General features: G+C 40.9%; 4 protein-coding genes across 4 annotated transcripts in view; all 4 read right to left on the bottom strand.

Annotated features, from left to right (window-relative positions):
* The window catches only part of hif1an (hypoxia inducible factor 1 subunit alpha inhibitor), a 265779-nt gene that overhangs the window by 121282 nt on the left and 118458 nt on the right, over nucleotides 1-26039 (bottom strand). The window lies entirely within an intron of this gene.
* On the bottom strand, nucleotides 90-5740 carry sar1ab (secretion associated, Ras related GTPase 1Ab). The gene is made up of 7 exons (XM_083897342.1): nucleotides 5633-5740; nucleotides 3574-3644; nucleotides 3004-3123; nucleotides 2837-2902; nucleotides 2653-2756; nucleotides 2422-2553; nucleotides 90-1318 (listed from the first exon to the last, which is right to left on the bottom strand). The coding sequence occupies exons 2-7, from the start codon at nucleotides 3629-3631 to the stop codon at nucleotides 1202-1204; spliced, it is 597 nt and encodes a 198-aa protein (XP_083753468.1). The 5' UTR covers nucleotides 3632-3644; nucleotides 5633-5740; the 3' UTR covers nucleotides 90-1201.
* On the bottom strand, nucleotides 6464-11670 carry ppa1b (inorganic pyrophosphatase 1b). The gene is made up of 11 exons (XM_083897341.1): nucleotides 11546-11670; nucleotides 10202-10266; nucleotides 9198-9251; nucleotides 8523-8642; nucleotides 8353-8439; nucleotides 8121-8247; nucleotides 7900-8027; nucleotides 7470-7555; nucleotides 6942-7014; nucleotides 6813-6852; nucleotides 6464-6723 (listed from the first exon to the last, which is right to left on the bottom strand). The coding sequence occupies exons 1-11, from the start codon at nucleotides 11604-11606 to the stop codon at nucleotides 6701-6703; spliced, it is 864 nt and encodes a 287-aa protein (XP_083753467.1). The 5' UTR covers nucleotides 11607-11670; the 3' UTR covers nucleotides 6464-6700.
* zmiz1a (zinc finger, MIZ-type containing 1a) overlaps nucleotides 15576-26039 on the bottom strand; it is a gene marked incomplete at both ends in the record, with an annotated part of 40803 nt that continues 30339 nt past the window's right edge. The window contains 18 exons of the mRNA XM_083897335.1: nucleotides 15576-15683; nucleotides 17313-17618; nucleotides 18566-18768; nucleotides 19060-19343; nucleotides 19440-19508; nucleotides 20071-20138; nucleotides 20242-20402; nucleotides 20517-20622; nucleotides 20756-20966; nucleotides 21595-21736; nucleotides 21822-21987; nucleotides 22380-22451; nucleotides 22568-22747; nucleotides 22846-23127; nucleotides 23303-23504; nucleotides 23613-23833; nucleotides 23951-24065; nucleotides 25289-25424. Of these exons, the coding sequence (XP_083753461.1) occupies nucleotides 15576-15683; nucleotides 17313-17618; nucleotides 18566-18768; nucleotides 19060-19343; nucleotides 19440-19508; nucleotides 20071-20138; nucleotides 20242-20402; nucleotides 20517-20622; nucleotides 20756-20966; nucleotides 21595-21736; nucleotides 21822-21987; nucleotides 22380-22451; nucleotides 22568-22747; nucleotides 22846-23127; nucleotides 23303-23504; nucleotides 23613-23833; nucleotides 23951-24065; nucleotides 25289-25424 (3032 nt within the window). The remainder of the gene's footprint in view (nucleotides 15684-17312; nucleotides 17619-18565; nucleotides 18769-19059; nucleotides 19344-19439; nucleotides 19509-20070; nucleotides 20139-20241; nucleotides 20403-20516; nucleotides 20623-20755; nucleotides 20967-21594; nucleotides 21737-21821; nucleotides 21988-22379; nucleotides 22452-22567; nucleotides 22748-22845; nucleotides 23128-23302; nucleotides 23505-23612; nucleotides 23834-23950; nucleotides 24066-25288; nucleotides 25425-26039) is intronic.

The following is a 26039-nucleotide window of genomic DNA, read 5'->3' as shown; positions in this document are numbered from 1 at the left end:
AATGCATAGACCTCAACAATTTCTTCACGAATCCAGACCATTATAAAAATGTCATATTTCGAATAACATTGTTCAAAACACCGTTTAAATATAATATTATTTAATAATTTAATGTTTGCATTTCCTGGCATCAAAAGTGCAAATAACAATTTGACACAAGACTTTAAACATTAAATAAAATATTTCATTATTACATCATGAAATCAACAGAGAATTGCTTATATGCATTTTTCCTCAAACTTCAAACTAGTGGTAGTATTATGAACTCTCCTAGAACTATTTATCTAAAACTGTAGTAACAGAACAGCTTATATACAAAATAAAAAACATGATATTGCACTAACAAGTATTTTCATGCTGCGGTCAGACACTGTTGACTTGAGAACTTTCATATCACTGCAACGCTGTGAGCAGCGATGAATCACAAAGTGCTCAAGTCATGACACAAAAATTAAGTATAAGTGAAGTGGTGGTTGAGCACCCGGGCTGTACTGATGCAGTAAACATACAATAGACTGTAATGAATCATTTTCAAATGAAACTCTGAATGAACATGTGGTCACATTCATAGAATTGGCTTGTAGTGGTAAACCCTTTAAAGATTAAAAACAAACAAACATGCATTTAACAAAAAGCACTTTGATATAAAGCGCTATACAAATACGTTTCATAGTATTATTATTATTATAATTATTAAATAAATATGACAGCAAATGAGTGCAGAACTGACCATAAAAACTACTTTTCAGGGAAGAAAATGCTATAGTAGTTTAAAATTCCCCGTAGTTTTAAAAAAAAGAGAAAAATATAGAGATATAATGTTTTGTCTGTGCCAATAGTTTGTGTTTTCTATCCTAAATCAAGGAGGAGTAAGTCCGAGCACAAAGCGTTAACCCAAATGACCTTCACTGTAAATCAACACCAGCACCTAAAAATAAAAAAGGGTCAGACACTGGGCCACAGTAAGACATGTTCTATACGACACACTGACTTTTCCTACAGCTCCAAACCAGAGAGGGAAAGTAACTCAATACATTTGATTTGAAGACTAAACAGATTGCGATTCATAACTTCTCTCTGAACTGTGATGGTGTCAATCGGTCAATGACATGACCGACATAAAGAACCTTTCAGAAACATATTGCACATTGCATATTGCAGCATGGTAAAAATCATGTGATGTTATTAAAAGATGCGTGAATCAGTCGATGTATTGTGAGAGCCAGCGGAAACCCTCTCCGTACCCTTGCCTCTTCAGCACGCTACACATGAAAACCTCCATTGGCCTCAAATTCAGCTCCTTCAGGGACACTTTACCCTGAAAAAGAAAAAAAACACACACATCTGTAGGCACTGATTTTAACATTTTAAAACATCCTTAGCTTTATGTTAAACATTGAGTGTGTAGTGAAACATAGAGCTGTGTGTGGTGTTTATAGAGGTCTGGGCTTTGACATTCATGTTCATGTCTTTTACTCTACTTTCTTCTCTCTTTTACCAAGAAACAGCAGGCGCTTGACAAGATTTACATCACCAATGAAAAATCTGCAGAAGACAGGAATCACCTCTTAATACCACACTGCCTCCCACTGCTACTGCATTTAATAACAGCAGTGGTGATATCAGCACCTTTTTTTTTTTCTTAAATCAGCCACAGGCCATTCAGATTTGAGTGGCTTAAAAATTCAAGCGACCTAGAATCTCAGAAAAACAGTTCTGCACTCTCACTTGTGGGAGTTGTGAAGCTGCTAATACAGTAACAACATATTGTTATTATTATTATTATTATTAGTAGTAGTAGTATTTATGAAGAGTCCAGTGTATAAGAGTAAGTGACATCTATTCTCGCCCCTCCCTTAATCGTGTCTGCCAACTACAGAGGTCTTTGTATAACAGAGGGTACAGTGTTCTTTGTTTACATTGTAAGCTTCCATTTCAAAACCAGACAGTATACAAAATGAGATGTAGTCTGGTTGAAAAATCCTGTTTACGAAGCCCTGCGACAGTTTTTGAAATCGGACAGTACTTGAAAAATAAGCATCTATTAGATGACACCAGTTGTTAATCACGCTGATGTCCACTCGTGCTGTTCTTGATCATCTATTTCCCTCTAAATGGGTACAAAAAAGTGACACATTATCGAAGAAGACCTGAAACTTGTGATTGAGACGAATAAGTCTCAACAAGTAGCATGCTCTGGCTTGTTTTGTCCCTCTGGGCTTCAGTAGAAACATGGCAGTTTGAAGCAGTTTGAAGCAGTTCTACAACAACTCATACATAGTTATGAGTCGTATATTACATTTCTGCCAACAAACCCTCCTAAATATTACACACTGGACCTTTAAAGTCATGAAGCCAGAAAGGAGAAATGATTTCTGATGATACCAAAGGTACAGAGGAAGAAAAATATAAAAGCATTACCTTTCCGGTTGTATGTCCCTGAAGACCAAACATGCACCTGAGTGCATCTTCACTGACGGCCTCTGGACGATCTATCTTATTCCCCAGGATGAGAACTGGTACATTGGCGATGGTTTCATCTGTTAACAAGGCCTACACAGAGCAAGAGTCATGTGCTCAGCACTTTTCAGCAAACGCTAAAGAGTCTCTGTGTTGGCATTTAAATAAAAATCTATATATATATATACTCACGTCCAGTTCTGTCTTTGCCTCTAGCAGTCGCTCAATATCAGCGCAGTCCACCATATAGACTATACCATTAATGGCAGGGAGGTAGTTCTTCCAGATTCTTCGTGCTGTGAGAGCAGCAGCAGTTTCAGTAGGAATTATGTGACACAGAGATGAAGCAGGAGCTGCCAGTTATCCTCAGTGTTACCTTGTGTGTGACCTCCGAGGTCGAACGTAGTAAAGGTCATTCCAGCGATGGTCAGCTCCTCAGATGCTGAGGGGGAAGCACCAGAAGTCAGTTTAACACAATCAGAACAACAATAGGTTTAAGGAAGTCATGAAGCAAAGGGAAAAACAACTGGTGGTTGGTAGTACTTGGATGTAGTGTTGGCACGTGCTGCCCAAGTCGGTCATCTCTGAGCATGTGCAGGAGCGTTGTTTTTCCAGCGTTGTCTAGTCCAAGGAACACCAGCTTTCCCGTCTTTTTGTACAACCCTGGTCATAAAAAGGGAGAAAGAAATGGCTGATATTTACAGAATTCTTCAATCAAAATACAAGAGAGCATTTGGGCAGGAATGAGTGATACATATATTATATATAAACAGAAGTATTCTTCTAATGAGTCACAATAACGTTTATAAATGTCATGTCTTTGTGACCTTTGTGCCCATACGTTTCCTATGGCACATTGTTCTGAGTAATAAATGAATCGCTAACTATTTAAATGATCCATTAATGGTTTAAGTGTTTTTAAGTTTTTTAATCAAATAAAAACAACAGGGATTTCAACTCCATGTTTCTTTGCTCCTCCATGACTGTAAACTGAATATTTTTCACCATTTTCTTCATTTTAGAATCAAAACAACTAGTCGGTTTAACAATGAACATATCAATCTGTAATGGAAACGGTCACTGGTTGCAGTTGAATGTACATTTACTATATACCTAGTAGCTGCAGGACGCTGCTGAAGCTTCTGTAGATCCAGTCAAATATAAAAGACATGTCTCTTTACTGTCTGAAATACAGAAAACTGTATTCATTTTTCATTCATTAGGGAACATTACAGAAGGAAAAGAAAAGAAAAAAAGTGCACACTCACAGAACACACTGGCAAACAACAAGTGTAAGCGTTTCACATGCGATTGCAAAAGATTCCATTTCAGAATTAAGCAATGCTCATTATTCCCAGCCACAGATTATTCTGCTGGAATGTGTAAGCTCTGTGAAATCACCCAGGCTTTGAGACACTGAAAGAAAAAGCAAGTCGCAAGAAAGTGCTGATGCACTGGGATTTTCACACACAACCACCTGGAGCGTTTAAAAAAAAAATAAAAAAAAATGCCTAGGTCAAAATGATAAAAAGGCATAAATAACTCAAATAACCTGCCACTTTATAAGGCGACAAGTGTACCTAATAAAGTGGCTTGTGGGTTCTGAGAAGGAAAAATCAAATGACAAAGAGTAAAAATCCATTATCTACCGCTTTATCCTCCACCGGAGAGTCGAGGGAAAGAATGAAAATGTGTAGTGATAGAAAATAAACATTCAAACAGATAAACCGATTATCAAAATAACTGACGATTCATTTAGTCGTAGATTAATCGAATAATTGAACAATCGATGCAGCCGTGGTTGTAACAAACTTCTTTGTTAGCATAACACGCTTCTACTTAAAAAAGCAAGGTCCTACATATAAAAGACTGATGATTTTTTTTAGGGATGCACGATATTGGACTTTCCACCAATATCCGATATGCCGATATATCAGGAGAGCTTGAAGCGATAACCAATACCAATATATACAGTTTATATGTACGACCAACTGCAGAGGTCATTATTATCATATTTTTCATACACATGTTGCAGCAGATGGAGATACACATTTTCTACACTGACCAAAATAAATAAATAAATAAATAAAGTAAGTAATAAAGTATTATATGTAGACTGCGCCAGCATAGCAAGTTAGAGAGGTAGCAGCCTATTTAGCCTGCCGATACCGATAATGTGCCAATAATATTGTGCATTCATACTTTTATTTTACTGCAGCGGAAAGTAAACGGTTTTATTTTAAGGTAATAAGACTATTTTAATTTCCCCCCCGTGTGTGTTGGGTTTTTTGCAGGTTCTCCAGTTTCCTCCCACAGCCCAAATATATGCAACATGTGGGATTAGACACTCTAAATTGACCGTAGGTGTTAGAGTGGATGGTTGTTTGTCTCTATATGTGTCCCTGTGATGGACTGGTGAACTGTCCAGAGTGTGTGACCCCACCTATAGAGTCTGCTGTTGTACATTTGTATTGATAAACTGTACAAATCTGGGCTTTGGAGTTTGGATTACTTGGATTTTTTTCAGGGTCTCAGAGTTGTGAAATTAAGGAGGAGCTGCTTTGGATTCTTTTCTTTCTTGGTGGGAGCTGCCTCAGGGAGTCACATCTGATCTTCATCTGACTATTTTTATGACACGTTCTGGCAAGGACACTTGATATCTCAGCGAACACACACACACACACACACACACACACACACACACACACACACACACACACACACACACACACACACACACACACACACACACACACACACACACACACACACACACACACACCTGTCACTCTGTGAGGCCTTCAGTGTCATCACTATTTTTCATTTCTGTGAACACGACCTTACATTTATGTTCGAGTGTTTTTGTCAAAAAAACAGACACACTGTAGAGAAATAAATAGCAGGTTATTGTTGTTGTTTTAAAATACACCCCTGAATGGGCACAAACTGGAAAAACATCACTAAAAAAGCAAAGTTTAAAGCTTCTTACAAACAAGTGACCTCGTATTTACCGTCTTTACAGTCACTTTGGCAAACCACGATAAAAATAGTAAACAACATGCGCACTCAAGTCCACACGACAACTTTACAACGTCTGTTAACTTTGTGACACAAGAGTAAAACTGACAAAATTAGCTCATAAACAAACACATTTACGTGTTATTTTTTTTACCTTCACTCCGCTCAAAGTGTTCGACTCCGCTTGTTTTTTTTGGTCCGAGCCTCAACTGCCGTCAACTGACATGAAGCACAGCAAGTTAGTTGACAGTTAGCCGGAAATACGTCACTGGAATTAGAACAACGCGCGCCGCGAGGAGGAGGCGGGGTAACACTAATGTCGTTCCCCCTGTTGATGTTTTTTGTGTGGGAATGCTGTGTCAACATTTCCAACACTACCATTTTTAAAATGTCGCGGAGATTTTATAATAAATCCCCCAGGACATACGCGACTTTTTCTTTTAACCATATTAGCAAAAATAATTAACATTAAAGGTAGATCACGCATAGATCAAAGCTAACATTATGGGATGTAAAAAGATAATACAGACAGCGCATTCCCCACTGCATTTTCTTGGTTCCACTTCGAGAATGCTGAGTCACCAATGCCCACGTTTTCTTAATTATTACATTTTCTGTTTTTTTGTTCACTTCAACAATTTATACATCAATAAAGTATGTTATTTTTGCATTCAAAAACATCTTGCATTGAGGATGAACCTTTAAAAAAAAGTTATTCCTGAACGCACCACAAAGACTCAGCATTTTTTGGTGAAAAGGAAATATGATAATGTAGGTCGTTGGCCACTAGGGAGCAGTATAACAAAAATGAAAGTGCATAGGACCAAAAATCACAGCAACAAAATTAACTTAAAAGCTCCAACTTATAAGTGCCGAACATTTTTTTTTTATTAACCAGTGCCTTACGTGGGAACTCACAAGATCACACTGTTGATAATTTAAGCAGAGAGGCTTTATTACAGCACATATTAGTATCTACAAGGCACAGTCTGTACTTTATGAGTGCACATCTCCAGAGAGATCCTTGTTAAATAAGTGAAAATTAATTGGTCAAGACATGAGTACGCTCTGAATTGTTCTCTTTGCTACAAAACCTCCACCTTCTCCCCATCCCAGGACCCACGATCCTGGTCCTGCTTTTGGTTCGTCATATAAAGGGAGTAATCAAGTATTCCTGCGAGAAACGAGCCTTCAGTTCTGCTCCGATCCAAACAGCTCCCGATTACTTCCAGAACCATTTATCTACTGTTTATGGGGAAAACAAAACTGTCAGGTTTTTGTCGACAGAAAAAAAAGACAATAAATCAGATGCACTTAATAAATAAGAACTCTACCTGATGAAGGTATAGGCTCCTCTTTCCCACTTGGACATGCCTATAAATAGAGAGAAATATCAACCATGAATGGAGCCTGCTGTGGTTGAATTGATGTTAAATTGTAAAAAAAAGGAACTGGTTACTTACTTCAACAGCAGCTTTAGCCTCGTCCGCTGAGCAGCAGTAAGAGCTGTCGCCCGCCGAGAAACACGTGTTTTTGCTGTAAACATTGACAAGATGGATTTGTATCAAGAAACCATAAAGTGAACAGTGAAAACATTTATTTAAAAACAGACATTTCACCAGTTAACCCAGATAAAACTGTTCAAACAAAAGGTTCAGACACAGTGACTGAGCAGGTTCCATTCACATGGTCACTGTTGCTGCGGTTTGTTTAAATAATGACAGGCTCAATATTTCCACAGTGGTGACTTCAGCAGAAGAAGCAGGACTTTCCAGTCCCAGTATTGACAAAGTCTCAAACATGGAGGTTTTGCTTATTGAACAACAACAAATAAAGCAAGAATAATTCATGAAAATGATTTGAATTTCAAAAAATATTCACTTTAGAACACTCAAAATGAAAAATGTGAGTATTATTAGTCAATATGGTTTATGTTTTTTTTATAAAGCTAATGTATTTAAGTGAAAATAAAGAATAAAAGCAGTGTGTACCAGTTGAGTTCACCAGCGCTGGTCTGCTGGCGAATGAGATCTTTCCACAAGCTGTGAGTACTTCTGATGACTTTAATTGCAAAGTCCTGAAAACACAAAAACAGTAAGGTTTAATCTTATACCCCAAGACATTATTAACGCACAACTGAATTAATTGCAGTACAAATCAAGTTTTCAAAGGCCTACAAGGACTGGGTGACTATAAAATCTGCAGTGTGCGTGAAATGACTTTTGACTCTTTTCCACTGTACAGTTCTAGCATGACTCGGCTCAGCGCGACTCTACTCTGTTTTGTATCAGTCACGTCGTTTTCTATTATTATAATAGAACCTCATCAATGTGGACAGAAATAATCTACCATCTCCAGAAAATGTAATCAAAACCCATACAGCAACACTAACAAAAACAAAAAGGTATGTTGGGTAGAAACCTTGTCTTTGAACTGGTCATCGAAAGCAAACTTGTTCTCTGGTTTCCCATCAGGCACTTTGTATCTTCTGAACCAGTCGATTGTGGCCTCCAGATACCCAGGTTTCAGGCGCTCAACATCACTGATGTCTGAAACAGACAGAGACGAGGCACAACAATAAGTTCAGCAGGTCTGAGGCAGGACTGCTCAGACACACGAGGAGGAAAAGACGTTTGCCTTACTGTTCAAGTCGCCGGCTTCAGGGTCCTCTATATTGATTGCAATCACTTTCCAATCAGTCTCCCCCTCATCAATCATGGCCAAAATCCCCAGAGCCTTGACTCTGATTACCTCGCCACGGGAGCACACCTGGAGACAGTTCCTTTCTCAGTGAGATGAATGTGCGCAACAAACAATGACATCCCCAATCCCTGAGACTCAATGATGGAGTGAAATCCCCAGCCAGGTCTGTACCTTACTGCCTATTTCACAGACGTCAATGGGGTCGTTGTCGCCACAGCATCCAGTGTCTCCATCTTTGTGCGCGGGATCCTCCCATGTCTGATGTAAATAATAATAATAAAAACATTTAAAATAATTCTAAAAAAGGAGAGGAAACATCAGTAAAAGTAACTTGGACTCACCTGGGGAATGGCTCCATAGTTCCATATGTAGCCTTTATGGGGGTAAATATTGGCGACGTACCGCAACTTGCTCTTCTTCACATCCTGCTTTATTGGGTTTAACAGTTCTTTGGTGGCAATCTGTAAACACATCGTACCCCTGTTACTTTTTAAAAAAAGAGAACATATTTGAACATGACTGATGACTTGAATGTCTAAATTCATCTGCATTAGGTAAAACAACAAATAACTGGTGTTAACATCAACTCTTCTCAGAGATTCAACCACATGTGGACAGAGTTAAATACAAGTGTGAATGAGTGGTTAGATCCAATCACAATACCACACTCGGAGATCGTTTGTGGATGTCTGTGTCCACATTTTTGAACATGAATGAATGCATTTGCGTCCTCCTTGCCTCCTCCTCAGCTGATGTCCTCTGATCTGCAGCAATTTCACAGTATTTATTCTTAATTGGTTGGAAAACATTAAAACTGAATAATTTCAACAAGTACTTGATTAACTTTAGCTTACGATTTGAGGGGAGGTCGAAGGAGGAGTTCTTTGCAGACATAAAATCCCTTCAGTAACATATCTGTGAGCAGCTCGCATCTATGATCCTCTAAAACCTTTGAAACCTGCTGGACAAACTGGACTAAGCCAAACGAATTAGATGATTATATGTCAGCTGTTTACCTCCATCTTTGCATTTGTCCATCTTGGTACTTCAACGACCATGTGAAAGATGTTCTGGAAGAGAAGAAAATACAGTTATTATCATTATTAAGTAAAGAATTGTAACTTAAAGCCCTGTTTCCATCAACATGTTAAGTTCAAATATTTGCATTTCCATTGACAAACTTTCAAGACACCCATGGTTGTCTTACAAGACACAAAACAACAACAAAAGGCAGGATTCAACAATCAGTAAATTAAGTGAGTTTAAATAAGTGTGTTTTTTGAAGGTAAACAATGCCACAGATGTCAGGTGGGAGGGAATCCCTTAAAAGTGAAAAGCAGAATTTTGCAATTGATGCAAAACGCGATTGTTAACCAACGGATTACTGCTGCAGAACAGGAGTGACGCGAGTTCCAGTGATTTACTGACAAATGTATCTCTATGCAAATCACGTTTCCTGTCCACACACCCTTCAGTGGATAAGCACCATTCCATTCCATGCTCCAAACCAAACCATGGTGAAGATAAACTGTACCACTTAGTGAAACCGATGTATAATAGACTCAACCCATTCTGGATTCAACACTTCTCAATTAAATAACTGCTACAGTACAGAGCGATAAGTTAATCAATAATCTCCTGTAATGTTGAGCAATAACTGCACAGCACTGAAATCAAGAGTAAAGGTGGATGAATATTGAGCAATATTACAAGCAGGTAAACTATTAGGGCTGCAACAAACTATTTTGATAATCGATTAATCCGTTTGAGGGTTTTTTTTCAATAACTAAAACACGTTTTCTGATTTTTCAGCTTCTTAAATGTGAATATTTTCTGCTGTCTTTGCTTTTGAACATCGTCATTTCAAGGTTTGAGAAACACATTCTCTTACAGTTTATGGTCCAAACAAGCACTCAATCACTCAAGAAAATCATAGACAGATTAATCAATAATGAAAGTAACCCTAAAACAAACATTTACGCCCTAAACAAACATGTAAAGTTGACACAAGGTGCTTTACCTGATTTTCATTTGCAAAAATGGGAATGTCATGGAATGGTGAGATGTACTTTCCTTCTTCATTTTCTGTAAAAAACAACAACAACAACAATATATAACTTTAACATGGCAGGTAAATTGAAGTAGTTTTCTTGTTTTTCCCTCATATTCTGATGTGAGACACGCCCACATGACCATTCAAGTTCAATCAGTGCACACGGACGAAACAGGAAGGACTCGTTTTTGTGGAATACAGAAACAAAAACGTTGAATGTTTTTAGTTCACACTGAACCAACAGGTTTATTTGATCTAATGGTTTTTTTGTCCAAAGCCTTCAAGAACTAAAACAGCTGTGAAGAGGAAAATGTTACAACATATTTATATTTAACTTAGGCGTGTGTTTGTTTCATATCTGCATTAGTAACACTTTACGGGTCATTATGTGACTAAATTGTCTATTCAATGCATCTTATAGCTATTCACATTACAAATTCCAGTTTGCAATGTCAACAACATAATTCTGACTCATTGGAATTCATGTGAAGATATCTATTGTGTCATTTTGACTAATAAAAACTTAATTTACAATATCGAAATGATAAATATTGACAACCTAAAGCTAACAGAGACAAACGAGAACTGAAGTTCTCATTAACTGGAATTATGACTCATCAGAATTTACTTATAAATATCTCACATTGGAGTCATGATCATAGTTTAATAAATAAATAAATAAATACAAAATATCTAATAAACTCCATATATATAATATAATTTGCCCCAGGAAAAAATAACTTATGTTTATCTGAACTGTTAACTTTGATAAGGAAGAACTGAAGTAAATATCTGTAACACACATAAATAGCTCACTTATTTGATTCTTTTTTTGATTTTGATGGTCGGTTAAAACAAATTCTCTGATTTTTCAGCTACTTCAACCTGGGACAAACAAGTATTCGACTAATGTAGAAAAATAGTCGACCGATTATTCGATGACAGTATGAAAATAATCGTTAGTGGTGATTTGTGCATATATTGACGCAGGTAGAGGTGATGACGTGACACGTTGAAATTCACTAATCACGTCATTTCACTTGCAGTGTTCGTGTAAAACCTGCCCACCTGTTTTAGATACACACACCAGGGAGAAATAGTAACGTTAAAACGTACATTTGCACAAAATAACGCATGTTACACGTCCCCACTGTGTCTGCACTGACGCTAATAATACTGTAAATAAAGCAGTTACTATGAATGAATAAGTGACACGTGGGAGGTTGAGAGTGGCCTGTGAGGCTCGCGCTCCGTCTCCAGGACAACACACAGAAACAAAAGCCTCCGGTTAAAGGTTCCGCTTTTACTTACTGAAGAATAAGCGGTAGCTGAGGGAGTTCAGCGCTCCTCTCTGTTCCACTGTAAAGCTCATGTTTAGCGGCTGGTTAGTGTCCGGCTCCGGGGCTCTGGTCGGCGGCGGAAGGAAATGTCTGCTCTGCGCTGGGCGGTTGAGAACAAGACACGGCGCATGCGTGCTCCGTCAGTCAATGACGCGTTCAGGGACCAGCGGCAATGTCGAAACTACAACGCTTCATCTTGTCAACGTTCATTTTGGTCAAATTTAGAATCAATATTGAGTTCCCTCTGTTCTTTTTGTCACAGTGTACACGAAACAAAAACCTCTTTTTTAGATTGTAACTTTCTGGTATTACCTCGTATCTTGAATCGAAAGCTAGCTAAACATCCAGCTAAAGTAAGTTAATCTTCCTAGCTTTCCTGAACAGGCTAATGCTGCGTTCAAGTGCTATCGGAAAAATGGAAATTCCTATTTGTAAAAATCGAAACTGCAACTAAAAAAATGACTGACACACTATTCACATTTAATAACCATTAATTAAATAATATAGTTATTACAATTATAATCAAGGTATTGTCTACCATTCGTGACGAATCTCATCTTACTCTCGGGAACTCGTGTATCACTGGGAAATCACGACGTGACGGTGCGTTCATGTGAATTTTTGCGGATATTACAGGTTAAAGTAACATTTATTACAACTATTATTATTAGAAATTATTAGAGATGAAGCAAATATTGACTCAAACCTCATGATATTTGACGGAAAATAGAACGTTCTTGTCATCTATAATTTTTCTATTGATTGGTTATGAATAAAAATGCTTGTAAATTAGTGAAAATGACCTTTTGTCACATGAGGAGTTGTGACATTTCATACTGAAGATACTGTAACGTGCTGTTTTGCAACAGTTTTGACTGATTTTATTGTCACGTAATCCCAGACATATTTCAGTTCAAAGGCCTGAATATTCTGTGATATTCCAGCCTGCAAATACACGACTAAATGGGTTATTTATTTATTAATTTAGTGTCACTTTTAAATTCCGTCTATATTACGTAGGTGGGTATATTTTTCTAAAAAAGAACACAATATATTGTTATTCATAGGTACTGTATGTTGAAAGACACAGAAGCCGTTAAAACTGTGTTTCATCTGAATACATATTTATTAGATAAATATTAGGATGTCACATCATCTAACTACATACAGATTTGCAAGACTAAAAATCACAATGTTCTTTTCCGACCAGTTTAGAATATGAAATGATTGTGAATAGAATGTACAAAACCAAAGAGACAACTGCCACCTGTTGTGCCAATCACTTCAGATTGTACCTTATAGCATATATATATATATATATATTTGTGTTTTTTTTTTGTTTGCCAAATTGCATAAAAATTATAAATTTGACAAAAGATTTTTTTTCTTACAAACTGTAATTTTGGAAACAACCCTTTTTTTTTTTTACGAGCCGCTCAAAGCTCGACGTCTCCAATTATACCTCAAAAGGTTTGACTGATTTCGTAGCACCTTTATAAAGTACACAGGTAATAGAGAAATACACAGAAGTATTACACAAAAGAAAATTGTCCTTTTTTTTTTTTTTTTTTTATCTTGGAACCTCCTCCCCGTCCTCCCCACATGGAGAGGCACATAAAATATCTTACATAAATGAACAGGCGTGGTTAGAGAGGTCTGCACAGACGCAATCAAACACATTTTCCCAAGTCAATGTCTTGACAGGAGGATGCAAGCTTTACAAATTTCTAAATACACTATGCACATTCCCCCTGGAGAAAAAAAAATGAATACATTTCTGTTTATGAGTCTCTATTTGTCATTTACATTATGTACACGATTCCCTTTCATCCCCCGAGCCTCAGCCACGACCTGTGTCCTCGTAATGTGAAGTGGGAGGATTATCAGATTAGGACTCTGGTAATTGCATTCAAATTTCCTCAAAAATCCTCACCTTTGATATCAAACGGTACAATTTTGTCGCTCGGGTTTAACTACATGTGATATCACGAAGAGGGGGGGTTGGGTTTACGGTTACACACTGTGTAGGGGAAAGAAAACATCCCAATGCGGCAGTGCATTGTCTTTAACAAACAAGGAAACAAACACACAACGACGTCTAATCGCTCAAATGTGGTGATTTGATTGACTGTGAAGACCAGTGAAGCCATATTTTGGTTCTTCAGATGAAGGGGGCGGCGTGGACTCTTGTATACAGCATACAGTATATTTTAAATTCTTTGACGGTACTGCATAAAACTGTGTAAACCAAATCATATCAGTGATTAAAAAAATAATAATAACAGACATAATAACTTAAAACTTAAAGTATGGATATCAAAAAGCTCATCATCAGGCCTCAAAACATTCAAACAAACAACAAACATTCTCACTTTAAATAAAGAGGACGAGGTCACCGGTTCATCCAATAATATTACAGAAAAAAAAAAAAAACTGGGGGAGAAATTTGGACCTCTAATCTGTAAAATCCAAGCTGCGTTCAAGAAATGAAACAAAACAACCTGTTTACGTTGTTTTTTTGTCTTTTTGTGATAGGGCAATGGGAAAAAAAAACTATACACAACACACACACACACACACAAGTCCAGTGACAGTGCATATTGATCTATTCATGACCATGTTGGACTGGTTGTAAGAGTGTGTGTGTGTGTGTCGTCTTCAGACATACAGTACCATGTAGTCGCGGTAATAGATCGGCACAGTGCTGTACAGTCACAGAGTATTCACACAGGGTATTTACAACAGCTCTTGGAACACTGTTGGCTCATGCACGATGTTTGTGTGTTTGTCTGTTTTTTTTTTACCTTCCACAAATACAAATTAAACCAAACATAATGCTTCTGTAGAGCACAGCGATGTCAAAATGTTCTGCAGGACAACTTTGGTGACACAAATCTGATTAAAACCGGCACGGGAAGAAGATAAAAGAGGTTTAAAAACAAACAAAACAAATGAAATAAAACAATAAATACCAAGCAGAGAGAGAGAGAGACGATGATTTGATCAACCTGGACGAAGACAACGGGAGACATTGGCACACATGCACTTTGTGAAGGAAAAAGAGGCGCGGGATTGGACGAGGAAGAAGAAAGACAAACTGGAGACTGAGCGGAGGAGAAGAAACTAACTTTACCTCCTCGCAGTCTCACACACACACACACACACACACGACGAGATGTGCACTCCTTTACCTCGGCTGACACTGGAGGACATTGTCAGTTCATCCTTTCAGTGCACTGATTCCAGTTATCCACCCACACCCACACACACACACACACACACACACACACACTGGAAAGGTCATGGCATGTGCCATCATTTTGGAAGAACATATTTCAAACAGGATCAAACTTTTTTTTTTTTTTTTTTTCTTTTTCAGACAATGTTTTTTTTTCTCTACCACTTCTTTTTTTGTTCCACAAAAGAAAAAAATATAACTTAAAAAAAACAAACGAACGGACAAAAAAAAACAAAGCGACAACACTTCACGTCTCCTCCAAAAGTGTTGTTTACACTTGACGAGTATAGCTGCACAGTTTTCAGTTTTCAGAAAAGTCACAAACATCATATACGTATACAGTATATATATATATATATATATATATATATATATGTGTGTATATATATATATATAATATCACTTTAGTGCCCGCCAAAAAACATGGCTATAAATGGTGTGTCACGGAGTTCAGAGGCGGAGGAACTGGTGTGTGGAATCTTTACAGGAGGACAGAAAGGGAGATCAGGGTACTTCCTGCTTTATCTCCCGTCAGGAGTCCCCACACACACACACACACACACACACTATGATCTGTTGTGAGTCTGTGTTGTGTGTATGTGTGTGTGTGTGTGTGTGTGTGAGTGTGAGCATTGGAAGCTGCTTGAAGTGTCGGTGAAGTAAGTGTCTGTGGACGGACAGTCGAACAGGTCACCGCTCCTGTCAGAAGAGGGCGCTGCAGGAGGGTTTTTGTATGTGTGTGGAAGGAGAGAAGAAAGAGAGGCTAGTTGTTCTCAAAGAGGGAGAGAAGGTCGTCGTTGCTGTTGCTGGGAAGATCGGGAGGGTCCAGGTACGACAGTAACTCGTCGGGGTTCGCCAGCTCTGGAAGCAGCTGTGAGATGAAAGAGGCAGAGAGGGTGAATGTGATGAATGAATGAGTAACAAGAAAAGCACTCGGAGAGCGCAGACCTCCGCTAAGCCAGCTCAATGCCTACAAAATACACCCTGCCGGCGCGCGTGGGTCAGACAGGGAGTGTTGTAACCAGCGATAGCGTCTACGGATCACAACCAAAGTTTAATCACTTGTTCCTGGTCCCATTGCGGATATTTCATGAAAATCATCTAAATCCGTGCGTGACTTTTCGAGTAGTGTTGCTAACAGACAGACAAACAAGCTCCGGCAAAAACATATACCTCCTTGGCGGAGGTTAACAAAGGCTGATGATATTTAGTGCTGGGCGTCAACGTTAACGCACGTTAGCGCATGACGCGTTTCCATAGACGACTGAGTGGAAAAAGACACGCGTGACGTCATGTTTATGTGATTCCCGAATGTTAAAATGAGTCTAAGTAAGTAAGTAAGTAACGCTAAACTAAAAATAGCCTGGTTATTTGTAGCGCTGCTCTTTTCGTTTAATAAACAGACCGCTCCAGTTCGACTGTAGGCGCGGTAACGGCGCTAAAGGACGGTAACATCGCTAAAGGAGCTAACTGGTAAACTGTGCTTAGACTCTGGTGCCGTGACATGTGAACATGACGTCACGCGTCTTTTTCCGCTCAGTCGTCATGGAAACACGCCATGCGTTAGCGCTGACGCCGTTAACCGCCATTAGCGTGTTAACGTGCCTAGCACTAGGATATATATTAGTGCTGTCAAACGTTAACACGTCGACGTTAACGCACAACACGTTTCCATGACGACTGATCGGAAAAAGACGCGTGTGACGTCATGTTTACGTGACTCCCGACATTCAAAATGAGTCTCTAAAGTAACGCTGAACTTTAAAAACAGACGCACACATACGCAGTACACAGGTACGCTGGTTATTTGTTTTCGTTTAATAAACAGACCGCTCCAGTTCGACTGCAGGCGTGCTAACGGCGCTAAAGGGGCTAACGGAGCTAACTGGTAAGCTGTGCCTGCACTCTGGTGCTGCGGCGCGTAAACATGACGTTGACGCCGTTGACCGCCATTAGCGTTAACGTGCCCAGCACTGGGATATACAGTATATGACTTTCAAACATGCCTTTAAACTGAAATTTCTTTGGGTAGAAGCACTTCCTGTAAGGAACAAAGTTTAAGAAAAATCCAAGGTAGAGTCTGCACAATACCGTAGCAACTATTTTCATAATTGATTTGTTGGTTTGAGTGATTTTTTCAATAATTAACCCTCTCAAGCCTGGATTTATTGTGATTTTATGGCTGTAGTAAAGTATGGTAATATGTATATGAAATAGGTGGTAATATTATAGTAATACCATGTTTTTTCCAAAATAAAACCAGACTGACCACCTACATTAAATACACTTAAACGGTTAAAAAGAGGAGCACCTTGGAGCTTCCTTTTGACTTATTAAGTGTGTTCTGAGGCTTTTGTCAGCACACAGAAACACAGAGACCACAGTCAAAGTCTGAGAGTCAGACACAAACACAGCAAACACAGCAGAGAAGATGAGAGCGGCCGCTGCACACAATGTTAGCTGCTAACAGGAAGCTGCACAAAGCACGACACACACTTACATCCAAAGAGGGTTCGGGCATGTCCTGGCCTCCCATCTGCCCGTCTGAGGAGGGGTTAAAGTTCAGATCGCTGTGAGGATGACTGTTCTGCTGCTGCTGCTGCTGCTGCTGCTGAGGCTGCGGCTGGCGATGCGGCTGCGACGGCTGACCGCCGTGATGCAAGGACGGCCCCGATTGGCCACCGTGATGCAAGGACGGCCCCGATTGGCCGCCGTGATGCAAAGGCAGCCCTGCTTGGCTGCCGTGGTGCGGAGACGCATGCAAGCTCTGCTGCATGGAGTTATGGGACTGATCAGAGTGAGACATCTGGAGGTGCGAGAGACATGGAGAGGGAAAAAATAGGGAGGAGGAAGAGGAGGAGGAAAGAAAGTGAAGGAGTGAGGGGGGAAAAAAGAGTGAAATGAGTTCCAGCGTGAAAAATATGGAACAGGCCTTTATAAAAATGGAAGCTGTGATCAGCAGACATTATACGGTGATATGAGCATGTGAGCATGACTGAGCACACATGCTAGCTACAGGCAGAGGCTGCACATTTGTTTTAGCGTGTATAGGTTCGTACTATATAATTTAACAGTAAATTAATTAATATAAGATTTAAACCAACTGTAGTGTATGCTCACTTTATTAGGGACACCTGCTTGTATACTACCGTTCTAAAGTTTGGGGTCACCTATACAATTTTCTTTTGGTGTTTTCCATTAAAAGTCACACTTTTATTCATCAAAAGAGTTGCAAAATGAATAGAAAATACAGTCAAGACATTGACAAGATTAGAAATAATGATTTTTATTCAAAATAATACTTTTTGCTTTCGTCAAAGAACCAGCAAAACTGTTTTCAACTGTGCCGACATCATCGCACAAGGGTTTTCTAATCATCCAATAGCCTTCTAACGCGATTAGCAAACACAATGTACCATTAGAACACTGGAAATGGGCCTCTATAAATAAAAAACAGAGAGGTTTGCAGCTAGAATAGTCGTTTACCACATTAACAATGTATAGAGTGTATTTATGATTCATTTAATGTTATATTCATTGAAAAAAAGTGTTTTTCCTTTTTTAAAAAAAAAGGAAATTTCTAGGTGACCCCAAATTTTTGAACGGTAGTGTATGCTGTGCTTTAAAGACATTTGTTGTTATGATATCATCTCACATGATCTACAGCAGCAGTGTCGCCGCTGCCACTGTAAGAGTGTGCGTCCGCTGTGCCTAATAATGTGAACAGTATGGAGTGTATGGTGGTGCACGTACTGCGTCGTTCATGCTGTGGCTTAGAGGCTTGTCCTGGGAGAGGAGTCCACCGGGTCCGTCTGGAGGGTGCGAGAGCTGAGGCCCGTGGATGAAGTCACTCATGGGGGGACCTCCTCCTCCTCCTCCACCTCCTCCTGCAGCTCCACCTCCAGACGGGTTCCCGTGAGGGAAGTCAAAGCTTCCTTGGCTGTGGTAACTGTTGCCTTGAGAAGATAAAAAGAAAAGTGTTAAACACAGTTTTTGGTCTTATAGGTTGATGTTTTCAAAGTACGGGATGTGAACAAGAAGTTGCACTTTGTTCCCCTCACGAGAGACATTTATCAGACAACTTTTTTAAAAAACCCTGCTCAGCTTAAAATCCTCCCTGAGGCTGTTTCTTTGTTTAATGCACCAGAGACGTGTTCCTGTTGTAAAAAATGCAAATCAGCTCACGCTCCTTAAAGAAAAAGAAAAAGTTTGTTTTTCATCTACGCAGCAGGATTCCTTTCTCTTACCTGCTCCTGGGTAATCTCCGCCGTTGCCGCTCGAATGTTGACCCGGGTGCGGCGGGTAAGGACTGGGACCCGGTCCAGAGCCGGGTCCAGGTCCTGGGCCGGGACCAGGTCCTAGCTGGGCGATCATTTCCATGACGTTGGGCATGGTCATCTGACTGGGGCTCATGGTTTTAAAGCGCTTGGACAGCGGTCCATCAGGGTCCTCTTTGATGTGGAGCTCAGACTTTATGGGCACAGGTCTCCAGCTACACGTCGGGTCGATAGTGACCTCCTCGAACTCTGAACTGTACGAGAGAGGAGAGGTTTGATGGTGAGATGGTTTTGTCATAAAAAAAGTAAAGTTATATTTAGCTAGTAAAAGAAAAGAGAAGATAACTTACTTCTGTATGGCATTGAGGATTCCCCACATGTACTGGTCCACCTCCAGACCTTCTAATAATGCTGTTTTACTGAAAGGAGGAAAAATATTACATGAATTTCCACACCCCTTCACTGTCCACGTTCAGTATGAGACGTTGGTTTTTATCTTTTTTTATAGTTTTATTATATGTTTATTTGTGTTGTTTTATTTTCTACAGGATTTTTATTGTGTTATTGTCCGTTAGGTCACACATTTGTATGTCTTATGTGTTTTATTTACTTATCTGTGTTACAGCACAATGTTTCAGCTGTTTTTAAAGTGCTTTTGGAAGTTGGATTCAAAATCTCTTTTAGTCCCTTTATTTTTTAAAGAAGGCATAATCTTGAGCCTTGAACTAATTTTAATGTTATTTTGTGCCTGTGTGAACGCGAAGAAATCTTTGTGTTTATTTGACTAACCTCAACATCTCGTTTGCTGTTTTATATTTTAATGAGGCTGCGTTTTTCTGCAGTTTCACAACAAAAACTTCAAAAAGTTGCCGAAAAACGCCTCCTTCAGAGTCCAGAGGATGTTTTTCAGACCTCTTTTATTTACATTTTGCTGAAAGATTAGTTTAATTTCTGTCCCTTTAAATTGATAGTTTCTCTTACTTGCACACAGGACACCTCCATGTCCCCCTCTCACAGTTGAGCTGCAAGTACGACTCCAGATCAAAACACTGTGGGGTGAAAAAACCACAACAACACAGATCCTCATTAGAATCCTCTTTTCCCTCTTACAACAACAACACGCAACACAAATGCAGGTTCTTTAAATCTAACCTGGACATGTTTGCAGTCATGCCCTCGCGCCGGTAGCTGGATGCGTCTGAAGGTGATGGGACATTTCAGCGACACTTTAATGGCCGTCTGCTCCACGCCGTCTTCCCCGTTGAGCGTGGTGTTTCCCGCCGACGCCGCCACGCTGCTGAAGTTCCTCTTAACTGGGGGGGAGAAGAAAGTGTGTGAGTTGCGGAGGAGAAACAGATGTGTGCAGTTGTAATTAAGATGTACTTATGCATATTAACCACACAAAGAGACAAAAAAATTACTCATACTCTTGGTGATGCAGTGTTCTGCAGGAAGGAGTCTCTTCTTCAGGAGCCCCTGGAGGACAGAGCGCACAGATGGTCTGTGGACCAACTGCAGCACAAACAGGTGGGACTGGAAAAACAACACGAAAAAAACATGAAAGAAAGCTTGTGTTTATTCCCCCACATATAAATAACCTGTGCATGTATCACAGAAGCTGGTGTTTTTCAGGGAAAATAATGCACGATATGAACGTGTAACTCACACAGCAGCAGGCGGTGACCGTGATCTGGATGGTGTTTCTTCCAGGTTGGCATACGTGCTTCAGGTGCAGGGGTTTGTGGGAGGTTTTGTTGTCTCCCCTCTCTATGGTGAGCGGCGTGGCGTTGACGCTGACCTGGACGGAGGCGGGCCAGTTGGTGTTCATCTGCCGGTCTTCGTGGTGGTAGCACTTGAACTGCAGCTCAAGGTCCGACCTGTGTGACAGCGAGAGGACGAGAAATGTCAGCGGTGAACGACATCATCATTCTGAAGAAACACAGAGGAAATCTACACGCTCATGTTATGGTATTTTAACACAAAGGAAAACGGTCTCACAGTAAAGAAGAAAAGATTCCTATCATTTTGATACAGTACAGGACAAAAACAAAAGACCAGAAGATGCCTCTAATACAGAACGTCTAATTGTTTAATTTAGTGCTGGACACGTTAACGCTAACAGCTGTTAACAGACGCGTTTCCATGATGACTGACCAGAAAAAGACGTGCGTGACGTCATGTTTACGTGCCGCAGCACCAGAGTCCAGGCACTGTTTACCAGTTTGCTCCGTTTGCTGCGTTAGCTCCTTTAGCGCCATTAGCGCGCCTAAAGTTTAACTGGAGCCGTTTATTAAACTAGAAAGATTAAGAAGAAAGTTACTTTAGAGACTCATCTTAACAATTGGGAGTCGTGTAAACATGACGTCACACGTGTCTTTTTCTGGTCAGTCGCCATGGAAACGCATCATGCGTTAATGTGCATTAACGTTTAAATTGTAGAAAATTCATGACACTCTCCACTAATGGGAGCAAATCTGTAAATGGAGGTCTGTCTGGTGGTCTTACCTCCACATGAGGGTCTGATGGACGGAGGGTCGAAGGTGGAAGACGTGGTTGCTGACAGCCAGGTTGTGCTCCAAGCGGAACGGCTCCAGCACCACTCCATCTCTGACGGGGAAAGTCAGCCTCAGCTCCTCGTTGGGGTTCGCTGCAAGAGATTGGATGGATTAATAAGGCATAATAAATGATATAGAGGCAAAGCAGCGCCTCACACGACTGCCGGTGCAACTTACTCGGAGGCGGCGGAAGTGCCGTAATATTTGGTTTCATATCAGGGGGAAACGGAGGTTTCACGTCCTGGTTGGGAGACAGGTATGGAGGAATACTGCTGCCCGGGGTCATGGGGGGTGTGGGGTTTCCGGGCACAGGGGAGTGGGGGTAGTTGCCAGGCCTTGGAGGCTGTGAGAGAAAATAGTCCAACAATGAAAACATCAGTTTAACTCATTTCAAACTCAAACTCAAAGTTCTTAGCATGCTATCGAACTTGTGTCGTCCCCCAGTGGAATTAGGAGAAATTATAAAACTGTGACCGCATTCCCCCTCCCTTTCTGTGCTGCAGCCGTCGTTCTTTACTTGTGCCACGTTGCTGTTGTCCTTCTACCCTTACCTCTGTCAGACGTGATGTGAAACTAATTAGTACCTGTGCACACTGTGGTGATATTGTCAGGTGGCACAAGGATATAAAACACCACTGGGCTGAGAAAACGGCTTAATAACTACAGCTATACTACAGCTTTAACAAGAACACTTCTAAATGTATTTTTGAATTTATAAAAAAAGTGCATACACACCCCATTGCCTTGACCGTAGGAGTATCCTCCACCTCCAGAGAAGTTGGTGCTCTGCCCATTGAAAGGCTCTTGCTGTAAGTGAAATAAAAGCTGTTATATATATTTTTTTAATATCATTTTTAAAGGCAGATACCACGGCCTTGAGGAAGAAGATGTTAAAGAAATTGATCATGTGCGACAGAACAGACCTTGTAATACTGGCCCATGGGCATGCTGGGCGGGTACTGTCCCTGGCTCTGCTGCCCGGGCATCCTCTGGCCAGGGTAATTGGGAGAAGGGAGCGGCCTCGAGGCATTCGATGTGGGATACTGCCCCTGCTGTGGGGGGAACTGGCTGTTTGGCCCGTACTGCTGACCCCCGTAACTTGCCTGCAACACAAATTAAGACAGGAAAGGATGTAGAACACATGGATGTTTTGTTGTCAAAGGGCAGTTCACCTCCAGACTCGCGTGTCCTTCAAATTTACCTCGCCAGGATACGGCCTCTTCATCCCCTGCATGGGCATCGCCTGTCGAGGTCCTCCAGGATACCCCTGCTGTGGCATCCTCTGGCCGTGAGCTCCAAACGGCCCCATGCCCGGAGTCCTCACCTGGCTCATGCCCATGGGAGGGCCACTCATGTTCGGGTTGCCCATCGGCGATCCCATGGTGGCTGGATTCATACCTCCAGGGGGGCCTCGTGGGCCCGGCTGGTTCATGAACTGACTGTTGTAGGCTTGAGCAGGGCCCATTTGGAACGACGAACACACCTGGAGGTAAAAAAAACAACAAAAAAACAGCAGGTGTAAGCGCTAACAAAGATTATTCTGGGTCTACAACAGGTGGCTGGATTAAAGGTTCCCGTGTATATTAGCGTGTTACAGTCTTATTCAGGTAAGTGGATCCAGCTGTGAGCGGGGTGGCAGATGTGCGCGTGTGTTGTACCTGTCCATACTGGTTGATATCTTTGTTCTGCGTTTCCTGCATCGCTGCTACGGTGGCTGTTGCCGTGGCCGTTGCCGTAGCAGCCGCCGCGGCAACAGCAGCTGCTGCGGCGGCGGCAGCTGGCTGAGTGAAGTCACCAGGAGGACGTGTGTGGGAGGTCATCCCCATACCTCCTGGAGGAGCATTGGGGCCTGCAGAATAACTGGGGAAAAAACAGATAAGATTTTTATATATATTTTTAATTATTATACTATAGTATTTAAGTATTATACTATATTATTATGGACAGAGGAGTCACTGATTCTCTTACCTCCCGCTGTATCCCCCAGGACCACCAGGGTAACCAGGTCTGCCGTACATGCCCTGCTGCATGTACTGTTGATTGGAGCCTCCTTTGTTTGGGAACTGTTGCTGCTGAGCACTGAACTGAGGTGAGTTGAGTCCTGCGGCGCTGTTGGACATACCTGACCCCATAGGGTTACCTCCAGGATTCATGGGGTTATTGCTGTTCACCATTGGGTTTCCCAGAACCTGGATTTAACAAAAAAAAAAAAAAAGTAGCATACGAGATCAAATAAGCTCTGATTGTGCGTTTATTATGTTATTATTGAGTGAGAGTGGAGGCTGTCGATGCGCGGCCGGACATACATGACTCTGTGACGTGTTGGTCACGCCCCACACCGTCGTAACCACAGACAATGACCCGGGGGGCTGGTTGGTGTTTTGTTGCCAGGGGACAGAGTCATAAGGAAATGATCCATCACTGCAAAGTAGATCAAAACACATTCAAAAAAATGACCTGGAAGTTTTAGATGAGAAACAATTGGAATGTTAGGGTAACTCTAGGGTGGGTGTCTGTTTTTGAGGCGACATATCTCCATTTCTATCGATAGCTCTCGCATTTCTTATCCAAATACAGTCAAAGTCGGCACGGCACACACTGGTGCCCTTAGTAAGTCACCTTGCCGAGCTCAATGACTGTCAAGCGAACCGCTGGACAGCTAAGAGACAGACAGACAGACAGACAGACAGGCGTTCCTTTCACTCAGGAAGTCTGCCTGGAGAAATCCCCACAAGTTAAGGTTAAATGTGATTCAATGATATCTTTGTTTGGAATGTTTTTTGAATGAGAAAAAGAAAGGCGTGTTAATGTTACGCGGTCAGATTTCAAACGCAAATATTATAGTTTGTAAAGACATAATAAACAAGTTAAATCATCATGGGAGGCATGTGACCAGGGGAGAGGGAAGGAACTGCTGTTTTTGGACAGCAGCCCGTTTTTTTTTTGTTTTTTTTTGTTGCTGAGAGGTTAACTCTCTCTCTCGGAATGAACGGCATGTTCAATATTTCCTCATAAAGGAAAAACATTATCCCATGAGCCTCGGCAGAAGCAAACAGGACTGTTGGCCAACTCCAGAGAGCGTCGTCGTCGTTAAGAGAGAGAGGGAGCGAGCGCGGCGTGAGCACATGATGTTCTACAAAAACATTACTTCACTAAACACCTGAGTTACCCACTCATAGTTATGGGTTAGTGATTCAGTAAAAAATTAACCCTTAATTACACTTTTAACTTGAACATTTGTTTACTAATATATCACAGAATGTGGTGCAGTGAGTCACTTTTTGTCAAACAGTGCCAAAATCATCCTAAACGCACATCAGTGATTTAAATGCTCAAAATCCATTGATGCATTCGATGTGTGAAACATTTAGCGCGCGGATAGAAACAAATCAGAAGCAGTACGAGGCTAATTTATTCAAAGTAAGTGACTCATCTGCTGATTTACAGTTGCACTTGGTTTAATTTATGCATCGCAGTATCTTTCCCTCGATAGTCCTTGTGTATTATGAGCTTAATTTCATCGGAGAGATGTAGAAAGAAAGAATAAACCTTGAGCACCATAATAGGGATATATCCATGTATTTCTTTTTGATTAAAGTGACAGGAAATGTCTCAGAGACAGAGACAGAGACGCCCTCACTGACCTGTGCGTGAGGCCGGGCTTCATGCTGCTCATGCTGGGCTGGATTTGGACTTTTCCCGGCGGTTCGTTCTGCCGGTTCTTCTGGTGACGCAGCAGGAGGAGGCGACCAAGCTCCTCGCACCACGACGACAGCAGGGCTGCGAGGGAAAAAAAACACACACACACACACATATGCACACGTGTAAGTCTCTATTGTGTATTTGTTAAATTAAGGCCTCACTTGTAGCACATAAAAGAACCCCTGTGTATTGTGTGTAGAGACCATTCAGGCTTGCAGTTATTGCTTTAACCTCAAGGGGGCGCCCATACTCAATAAAACCCACCCTGAATCACTGAATGACTCCAGCTGAAGTGTGAAATGTGAACTGAAATATACCACAGGACGGCAGACAGACTGAAATGAAGTGAGACAGCCAGACGGAGATAGAACAGATACGATCTTTGCAGCGAGCGAGAAACTGTCATATCGTTACTCTGCTTCCACTTCCTCCACTCGACGCCACTATATTCATCTCCACACTTCCTATGTACTGTCAACCGTCCAAGGACTGTGTGCACCTCCTCTCTCGTCCTCTTAATAAAGACAAAGGTGTTGTTGTTTTTCTCTCTCTTTTTCGTACCAGTCATCTGTTTTGGTTCTGATCCACTTCGCCGTCTCGCTGGAATGAATCAGAGTTGTGTGTCATTTAAGTCCGTCTTTACTGCAGCAGGGTGTTGTTTTTAGTCAGTGAGGAAAATGAAAGGCCTACACT

The sequence above is a fragment of the Microchirus variegatus genome (genome assembly GCF_963457635.1).
Source record: "Microchirus variegatus genome assembly, chromosome: 11".
Lineage (NCBI taxonomy): Eukaryota > Metazoa > Chordata > Actinopteri > Pleuronectiformes > Soleidae > Microchirus > Microchirus variegatus.
Note: the sequence above shows the minus strand (reverse complement) of the source record. Positions and strands in the feature narration are given on the sequence as shown.